This window comes from Phalangium opilio, unplaced genomic scaffold, assembly GCF_054372755.1.
Source record: "Phalangium opilio isolate 3A_F unplaced genomic scaffold, DU_Popi_V2 ptg000089l_1, whole genome shotgun sequence".
NCBI classification, from domain to species: domain Eukaryota; kingdom Metazoa; phylum Arthropoda; class Arachnida; order Opiliones; family Phalangiidae; genus Phalangium; species Phalangium opilio.
This window is the reverse complement of record NW_028324194.1, coordinates 2,573,318-2,583,926: the sequence shown is the minus strand read 5'-3', so window position 1 is coordinate 2,583,926 and position 10,609 is coordinate 2,573,318. Positions and strand designations below refer to the sequence as shown.

Sequence of the window (10,609 nt, the reverse complement as noted above, 5' to 3'; positions counted from 1 at the left end):
GGATTTGACACATTTTCCCAAAAATAATGTTGAGTGAATTAAAAAAAATCCCGAATAATTTGACGTTTTATTCAAAATTTACCGTTATCAATTATTGAATTCCCAAAAAATTCAACGATTTTCCCAAAACATTTCAGTTTTTCTCGCATTTATATTTCCCTCCTTTTATCAGAAATAATTGTTTCCGTAAGCTTAAAAAAATCCATAGCTATAAAACTCCGGCGCGAGTCCGGCAATTTTTCACAGACCTCCTCGGCTTATTTTGCAAGATTGAGTGCAGAATGCGTTAAGCGGATAGCGGCTTCAATGGCGTTAAGTGCATTGATTTTAAAATTTTCAAAAATTTTTTTGACCAACTTGCGGCGGCCAAATAATTTTTTAACTATTTTTTTCGGACTCCTCATGGTCCAATTAACTAGAAACCATTGTTAGTTGGGTGGGTCACGTAAAGTGCAATCCTACCGATGATTCAACAAGGAAAAAGAAGGGACAAATTAAATCCCTAATTCCGTGTTTAGTTCTTCGGAATTTGAATTAAATTTCATTTATATATATCGGATTAAGATACGGTTGTACCATACTTCGATTTGCCAGTCTTAAAAGGTATGTACCTTTAATTTGCTTAATAATTTAATTTGGGGTGTGCGTGTTTTGGTAACCCTAAATCCCCATTATGGATGTCGAAGATATGGTGATACGTATATCGCGTAATTATCGATCTGACAACCGACAAAAGAAATCTGGGAGCACGGCAGTGCTCCCAGCCAAGTCGAGCACTGACATCCTTTTCTCGAAGCAACTCGTGGCACTTTTAAGCCCACTGTAACTTCGTGATGGGTACAGGTAAAAGTCTGAAATTTTGCTTGCCGCGAGGACTGTCAGTCCTTGCTATAGTTTCCAAATTTCAAGTTCCTACCCTATATACTTTTCGAAAAATCGAAGGTGAAATTTACCTTATTTTGTCACTCACTCACTCACCGATCATCAAAATTCTAAGGTACTTCTAGGGTAGATAGAAACTTAAAATTCAGGATTTAGTTTTCATTTATTTTATAAAGCACAGAAAAAATAAAACATCCCGAAATTTTTATAAAATTGTTCTTTAGTTCTTTATTTTAAAACTAGATGGCGCTGCCGTCTTTTCAACAGAAATAGTGTGTGTTCTTGATGAAAGGACGTAATGGTCCAAAGTTAACCGAAAGTTAAATATATATTAAAGCTAATAGGAGTGGTAGTTTAAAATAAATGTGTCGTAACTGATGCTACATTCTTATATTAGGATATCGCGTACAATCTTTATTACATATTCTCTGCGGGTCGAAAGGGGTAATTCAGCGTAAATAAGGACAAACGTAAGCGATTATATTGGCAAACGAAGTACCACGAGAGGGTCTTGTTTTAATATAACTACCGAGGGTCTACAAAAAGAAGTGAGATCCTATGAAAAACATTAACATGTACAAAAATGGGCCAAGCCTCGCCTCGTGACCTCTCCGCCGTAAAACGTTCTGAGATCCCATGTAGAGCCAAGTCTGCCTTTTGTTCTCATTCAATCGCCAATTGAACAATTATGTTATAGTCCTTTTCCAAATTAATAGCCAATATTCTTTGACTCTATCATTATTATACATCTTTGTTCGTATCAAAAATATCGTGACTTGGCAAGCGCAGGTCATCCCCTTCGATTATTTTAAAATAGGCAACGATTTAGTGAATATCCCCTCGACTTCCTTTTAATATTACTTTCCTGCGATTGCCAAGTCACGATATTTTTGATACGAACAAAGAGTCAAAGAATATTGGTTATTAATTTGGAAAAGGACTTAATTTATAACATAATTGTTCAATTGGCGATTGAATGAGAACAAAAGGCAGACTTGGCTCTACATGGGATCTCAGAACGTTTTACGGCGGAGAGGTCACGAGGCGAGGCTTGGCCCATTTTTGTACATGTTAATGTTTTTCATAGGTACTGATTTTCAGTATCTAAAATCTCGATATTTTTAATCCTGAAAAGCAGAATTTCTCTCGTTTCTTGTCAGCAGACACAAAGCTAAGTTATAGATTACCACTGAGCCGCTCCAACATAGAGACCTAGGTTTGCGCGTGCTGACAACTGAAGCTGGAACAGATTATATTTCGAATAAGCTACCGTAGGAGATAGGGAGTTGCCTATCCTATAGCGTGAGATCAAATTTCCTCACGCGCATCCTTTATCTATGGTTTAAACTTGAAAAAGTTTTCATAAGCAGTCACGATGATGTAAAAATAGTGTTTGGCGTATACTTCAGCTGTCTTAGAGTTTATGGCAATGATTGACGTAGATTTCTGAGGAAGCTAGCCTTCTTGGGCCATTTTTGCATGACAAAAATATTATTGGTTTTTGGTTCTATTCGTCATAAACACACAAGAAATGTTTTCGTCAAAATCGATCGTAGTATCAAATGAATAGCCCTTTAAAGGGAGGGTGAAGAGGAAAATGAAGTGATTTTTTATCGATTCTTCAACTAATTTTAAGAACAGTCTGCATAGTGAAACATTCAGGAAATACCTCCGAATGATTAATTAGGTTCAGATTTTAAGGATAATTTGAAATTAGGACCTCCGACCAATCGCATATCGCCGTCTTTTTGTTAACAAAACTCTTGTGGCACTCTCCGTGTCGAATGAAATTTATCGCGAGATTTGATAAAACTTGCGTGCGATGTGAAAATCATGGCGCGAGACACGAAGCGTGCAACCACAATGTTTACTATGCAGAATGATCTTATAATTAAAAGAAGAATCGATAAAAAATCACTTGATTTTTCACTCACCCTCTCTTTAAGAATATTTTTGAATGATACTCTAAATTAAAGAGTAGGATTCCCTGGGCTACTCGAACACACAACCTCATTGAATTGTTTTTACCAACTTTATAATTAATCATCTTAATCATGAATAGATGGAGTGTTAAATTATTTCCCGTGATCAACCCTTTCAAATTGACGATGGAATTAAAACTTACACAGCAATTTGACGATTGGAAATCTTGTGAAAAGGCCCATTTTCAATATTGCAAGGAACACTTTTCTCCAATTCTTAGCAAATACAAACACGCTACAACCATCGAGAGCCATAACAGAAAGGCTTGTAAAAGAAGTAGAAAAGGAGTGTACACTCCTCTGGATGAAAAATTTAAGTACGCAAGGGTGCAACTAGTTTGCGTTCACTATGGAAAGTACAATTCACAATCAAAGGGGCTAAGAAAGTCTTCGACTTTCGCAAGTTCTTGCCCTGCCCACGTCACCTATTCGGCAAACGCAAAGTTTCAAAAATTGTATATTTCATCTTTGGAATTAAAACACAACCATACTATTGGACCAGAACTGTATGAAAAATACCCAGCAAATCGCTCCTTGCGCCAAGCAAGTGAAGACCAAAAATCCAAAGTGGTTGATTTTTTTCGCATAAGAGGTGATACAAAACTGATTCTCGAAGAAGTTCGAAACGAAACAGGAAGGTACGAAATTCCAAAATCGCTGCAAAACTTTAAATCTAAAATTAATCAGTCGGCGAAAGACGTAGAGGGTGGAAATGCCGGTTCTGCGCAGCGGCTTCTAATAGAACTTCAGAAGGATCAAAAAACTGACCCAGAAATGGTAAATTTTATACAGGGCGGAAACCTTCGTCGGCGACCAGTCTCGATTTTTCTCCTAACGCGTGTTAACCAACGATAAGTGTGAGAGATTTACTGTCACTGTTAGAGAAACACCTACAATTAAAAGGATCTATTAATTTCTGATTTGTCAAGCATCGTAACAAAAAGATTAAATACAACTTTTTAAGCATTACAAATGTAAAAGATAGTTGAAATCGAACCATACAATTTAAAAGATAAATCTTTAATTATATTTCAACTTCTCATTAAATTACAAGTGTATGCAAACCCGATGTAATTTAAAGATTTCTAACACTATAACTTTGGGAGAATATCTAGACTGGAAGAACCCACAAAATTTTCCTTCATAACCATATTTGAGTGGCTATTAACAATCACTCGTATATCGAAATTAAAGAATTGTCACTTTTATTTATTTGATAATATTCCAAACTACAGGCCCTTCCTATACTGACTTGACCTTAACTATGGAGTCCCCCAATCTTTCCTAGCTTTGCGTGTATTTTTTGTTTCTCAGCCTTTAGATAAAGTTCATATTTTTACCTCTCCGAGTGACGTATGTCACGGAGAGGTTCTGTAACGATCGTGTGTGTGTGTCTGTGTGTGTGTCTGTTGTTCGCAGTTTCCAAATCGGAGCAAACGTCCACCAAAGGTTTTCGAAATTGCGGTTGTTCTTGCTTTTAACTGTAGTTTGACACCCTTATATAATAATAATAATAATAATAATAATAATAATAATAATAATAATGTGTGTTTATTGTACATTGAAACAGTATACAGATACCAGCTAGTCAATGCACATGGTGTTAAATTAAGTACAAGTTTAAGTTAGGAGTTATTTAAAATCTACATTTTAAGGAAAAATGGGGGTCAAGATAGTGTGCTTAAGATAAATGCAGTTGTTTTAGTTTTAATGGTTTATACAAATCTATGTCGTTGTTCGCGCTATAAACGTTGTAATTCTTGACCATTCTAGTAATAGGGGAAAAGTTCTCTTGTTTTTCATAAAAGAGGTTTCTTTTACGTGTCGGTCGAGCACACGTATTGAAGTTTAACGCTCCTAGAAGCAGGCTAGAGTGGATTTTGTTGGTATAAATTTTTTGCACAAAGATGATGTCAAGTTTTCGTAATAAAATCGTTATAGTATCTATATTGAGATGTTTCAATATTGATTCGTAGTCGTATTATGCGTCCTTGATGAAGTAAGTATGGTAATATTCTATGAACTTTCTTTGTACTCCCTCAAGTAGGTTGATGTTTGATTTGATGTTGTCGTTATATGTTACTGCTCCATATATCAGACATGGTTTTACGAGGGTTGTATAAAGCTTGATGAAGACTTTTGGGTAGTTAAGTGGTTTTGCGACTTTAAGAGTGCATCCTAGGATGTGGCGACATTTCCCGACTATATAGTGTCGGTGGTCTTTAAAATTAAGTTTTGAGTCAAAAAAGATCCCAAGGTCCTTTGTTAGGTTTTCGCGCTTTAGAATTTTTGAGTTTAAAATGTAATTGTAGGTGATTCGTTTCAGTTTTCTCGTGTAAGTGATTATAACGGTTTTTTCTATATAAGGTTGTTGTTTAGGCACCAAGTAGATAGATCATTTAAGTCTTTTTGTAAATTTTCGCAGTCAGTTATGTTATTTATTTTACTGACTAACTTATGATCGTCTGCAAATTGGTATAGTGATGAATGGTGTATCGCGGTTGGTAGATCTGCTATGTAAATATTAAACAATAAAGGGCCAAGTGATGAACCCTGTGGGATTCCACAATTAACTTGGTACGAGATGTTTGTCGTGACGTCATTGCATTTTATGATATTATGTCTTCCCGATAGATAGCTATTGATCCAGTCCAAGAGAGATCCTTTGATTCCATACGTTCGTAGTTTGGCCAGTAAAATGGGATGTGAGACGCGATCGAATGCTTTTGAGAGGTCTATGTAGATTGCATATACTACCTATTTGAGTAAGGCGAAGCAACCGGCGTATGCTTCATTTCAAACGCCAATATTAGTCTCTCAAGAATGTTTAATTGTTCTTTATCAAAACGATGTAACGCTCAATAAGGCGAACAACTAACGAAGAAAATATTTAATATTAATTATATTTATTTTAATATTTAAGATAATCTTGTTTCTCAACTCAAAATTAATACGGAAAGAGTTAAAAAGCAGTCTATGTTTTTGTCTGAGTGTACGTCCATTGTTAAACTACTGCGTCGCGTTAGCAGTTAGCCTTGTAATGATGTGTTAAGAAATCATACAGAACCTTAATATTCCCTTTTTCCATAATATAAAGTGAATATGTGGAAGTATTTTTCGTAATTATGATGCATTTAGTACTTTTGTAGCTTTAAAGCTCTGTTTCATTTTGATATTCCAAAGATTTTTTTAATATTGTTATTAGAAATGGCTGTTTATATATTACTTAAGCTATACTACATCTTTATATAGAATAATCCTTGGTTTAGTCATTACATGAAGAAAACTAAGTCCTAGACTCCGGCGGGTATATCAAGTATTATCTGCAATAGGCTTAGTGAAGCAAATAGTAAATAATTGAGGCCTGAGGTGAAGTGGACTTTGGGCTTTGATTTTCGTGTCTGAAATGAAGAGACATCAACGGTTCAGAGTGAGCCGCAGGTTAAATACACTCATAAATAATCAGGTTAAGATTTTATAATAGAAGAAAAGATCTTGGTGGCAATTAGAATAGTAAAAGGGCTAATGGTAAACGGGTAGTAGCTACAGACATTTTAGCCACATCGTATGATGTACATCTACGATTTAGTTTGACCTGGCCTGTTGTTGTAGTAGTAGTATGGGTGTCACAGTCCTGCCTTTGGCAGTATCAAATTTTTCGTTCGTCATTTTTGAAGGTCGAGAGAAAATATTTTTCTTTTTAGTTAGGTGGAGTTTTAAACTTAATACAGGGAAGAAATTATTTTTTTCAACTTTTCTCCCTCCACGGAGATTTGAACCGCGGACCTTTCACTTGTAAACCCAGTACTATACAGCCTCGCCTAAAAGCGCCTGTTAAGAAACGGTCTCGAATAAAGCGCAATACTCGGAGAGGTTTGTCACAGGCACGGTCCCCTTCTCTCTCTCTATCTCTTCAACTAGGAGTCATGATCTTATCCAAGGCCAAGAGATATAACTTCGCGGTTGGAGAGGCAAAAGCATATTAAATAAATTTTTATCACTGTTTAGGGTAGGGCATCGAGGGGCTATTCACTCTGATTTTATGCACGGTAAATCATTTAAGCATTGTAAAAGATAGCGTTATTCACTCATTAGGGTAAGGTATAGAGGTGTTATCCACACATTTGGGTAGGTATAGAGGGGCTATTCACGATGTGGCTACTATTACGAGCCCTTGGGTCGTCTTGTTTCTCTTTATGGTGCGCATTGACTATTAGTGCGTCTAGCTACAATTTAGCTTTGGTGTTATTTAACGTTAACATTCATGTTGGCAAACTAAGAATATTGTTGAGGTGAGACGAGACGATAGTGTTTACACTGCAAACCAGTTGTGAATGTAGCTATCAGAATAAACGGTAAACAGCTGAAGCGTAGACTTCATTTCCTGTTATTTTCCCCATTGACTGATTTTCATGTGTCCAAGATTTATCCTTATTGGATGTAAAATGTCGTCTGCTTTACCGTATATTCGCTATGCTTGGAATACTGCTTCAATATTTCATAAATTTTACTTCAAAAAAGAGGAATAATTCCATATCTAGGTAAATAAGTTTTGTAGTAGTAGACCTCTTGACTCGGAGAGGTAAAATTTTGGTTTTCCCAACTTGTTAAAATTTTAAAAATAACCCCGGCTAATCGCTTCGAATTTTATAAATGTGACATTTTTTATGAGGTTTATGTTTTCTGACGATATAATGGGAAATTTTTAATTTCGATGTAGCCTAACTAAAATATTTATATGTAACATAGGTTGTAGAAGTTTCTATTGAGCCTTCTACAAAATACTTGGAGATGGTAATTTGGCAAACAGGCCGTATGCGGGAAGTCTTTTCTAGACATCCCGAACACTTACTTTGCGACGCAACATTTTGTTTGAACCGTTGCGCCATGCCTCTTTATATGAGCAACTGCAAAGTTATCCCGAATTTTCAAAATATATGGCTGATAACTGGCTGTCCATGAAAGCAATGTGGGTCAACGCATATCGACGACAGCATTTTAATTTGGGGGAATCAACGAATAACCGACTAAAATCATAATCAAAAGATTAAAGGGATATTTAAACGTAACGCGGCTCTAGATGACCTATCGGGACATGAAACTATTTTGCGCTTATGTTGAAAACATGAACGATCACGAAAAATTTAAAACAAAAACTAAAACGTTTCCGTAAAATTAATCTTGACGAAGAAGGCCTGAGAGAAGCAGCCTGCGAAATATTTGAAAAAGTAGTGCCTGCGGTCAAAAAACATTTCAGAAAAGAATTAAAATTAAGCGCCCAATTTAAGAACACTGAAGTCGAAAACTTGAACATAAAGTTCATTAAAGTTACGAAGCAGGTCGAAGTAGAGTGTGGGGCACACGCGATAGCGAATGCTACTAATGCGTGTTTACATGTTGAAATTGGATGTATTCTATATGATACAAGAAACAACATCATGAGAAATCATCTCCATGATAGCCTTGAGAAAAACCTAATGACACCTTTCAAACTCAAGTCAAACAATCCATTAGCTTTTAAGGTTTTCCACGAAAGCACGAACAGCCTTGTCTATTGCGTGTGCAGAAAACCTTTCACAGGAAAGAAAATGGTTCAGTGTGATGGTTGCTCCGAGTGGTTCCACCAAACGTGTGTTAGCAGCGCAAAAAAAGGAACCGAAAAAGGGGTACCAATGGCTGTGCGAGTTCCGATGCGACACAGAAACGATTGTATTGGGCTAACTTACATAGCATATGTACAGAAAATAAATAGTTTTTTTCGTTTGTTTCTAAGTTCAATAATATACTTTACTGTCATTCCTATATTCGTTCTCTTATAGAGGAATAGAAACCTCTCAGAAACGTCGTCTGCGACTACTTGTTTCATAACATAAAGTAGCCTAAGAACATGCAACAGTATCAAATATTGGGGGTCGAACATAAATGAAGATTTTGTAATGAAGACTTACGAGGAAATTTTATAGAATAAGGGGACTTTTTCAGATTTAGGGGACATTTTATAGACTTAAGAGAATATTTTATAGAGTTACGGGCGATATTTTGTAGACTTATGGGAAATATTTTTTAGACTTATGAGATATATTTTTTAGACTCTCGGGGACATTTCTAGACTTACGGGGACATTTTATAGACTTCCGGGGACATTTATAGACTTCCGGGGACATTTATGGACTTCCGGGGACATTTATGGACTTACGGGGACATTTATAGACTTACAGGGACATTTATAGACTTAAGGGGGCATTTTATACATTTACGAGGATATTTATAGACTTAAGGGGGCATTTTATACACTTACGGGGACATTTTAGAGACTTGTGGAGAAATGTTGTAGACCTATGCCAATGTTTAATAGACTTGTGGAGAAATGTTGTAGACCTATTCGAATATTTAACAGACTTATGCGAATATTTAAAAGACTTACGCGAATATTTAAAAGACTTACGCGAATATTTAAAAGACTTACGCGAATATTTAAAAGACTTACGCGAATATTTAAAAGACTTACGCGAATATTTAAAAGACTTACGCGAATATTTAAAAGACTTACGCGAATATTTAAAAGTAGGGGTGTGCGAATACCGCTTTTTGGGTATCGAACCGGTTATCGAATACCAAAAAATTTTCCTTATCAAATACCGAATCGAATAGTTTATTCCAAATCGAATACCGAATAGTTGGGCCTTGGAAATTTTTTTCCTTCCCGATTAATCGCGAATAGTTAAGCCTAGAAACCGCGAATATTTAACCCTAATATTCGCGAATACTAGGCCAACTATTCGCGGTTAATCGGGTAGTAACCCTAATATTCGCCAATAGTCAATACAAAGCAAGGAGAAGAACATTAGAAGCTCCTAAATTTCCAAATACCCCTCCTCATTGGTGGTCAAGTATTTCTTAAAATTTTCCTATGCACTTGCTGGTCGTTTTTGATGGGAGACAAATAAAATTGGGATGAAATTTTTTTAAATAAGGTGGGTCTCTCTAGAGCCAAGGACCTAAATTTATGGTAGTCGAACTTTAACCGAATAGTCAGTTCGGTATTCGATATTCGAATCGAATAGTGAAAATGGGCTTATCGAATACCGAATCGAATTATTCGGTTCGGTATTCGATCGAATTATTCGATTGAAACGGTTAACCGCACACCTCTATTTAAAAGACTTACGCGAATATTTAAAAGACTTATTTACAGTTGCCTAATTCATTTGAATTAGCTGATCATAATTGGAAAACATTCTTCTCTTAATTAGTCCGTGCTTTAAAAACCGGCCGTAATAGTGTGGCCCCGTGCGATAAAGACTATTTGGGACGGAAACTTACAGGATAATAAAAACCGGCCAAAATAGCTCTGAGCTAGGAAGGTCGCTATTTTGGCTTGGTTCGTCCCACGAGAGAAAACTGTTAGACGACCTAGAAGAACTTTAAATTTCGCGGGACTATTTATCACAGCCAAACAGTGGCGACATCTGTACAAATCATCTCGTTTTATATGTATGTACGCGTGGTTACAAAATACCAGCTTTGTTGTTCTCTCGCGTTCTGGTCATGTCACTTCATGTCATTAAAAGCACAATTTACATAAACTAAGTGATTGATTTTTATGTACTTCCACTAAATATAACAGGTTATGGGCCCCGCACGTCTGTGTTAACGCGTAAACAAGAAGAAATTACACTAAGACAAGTCAGACAAGAAAAGTAAGCGATGTATATGCTTTTCCAACCCACCTAATAAAGTGACCA

At 36.1% G+C, this 10,609-nt stretch overlaps 1 protein-coding gene across 1 annotated transcript; it reads left to right on the top strand.

Moving 5' to 3' along the window:
* Positions 1-462: 462 nt before the first annotated feature.
* Positions 463-5,012, top strand: LOC149646967 (uncharacterized). The gene is made up of 2 exons (XM_089849788.1): positions 463-603; positions 2,945-5,012. Exon 2 carries the CDS (start codon positions 2,991-2,993, stop codon positions 3,717-3,719), a length of 729 nt encoding a protein of 242 aa, XP_089705914.1. The 5' UTR covers positions 463-603; positions 2,945-2,990; the 3' UTR covers positions 3,720-5,012.
* Positions 5,013-10,609: the final 5,597 nt, after the last annotated feature.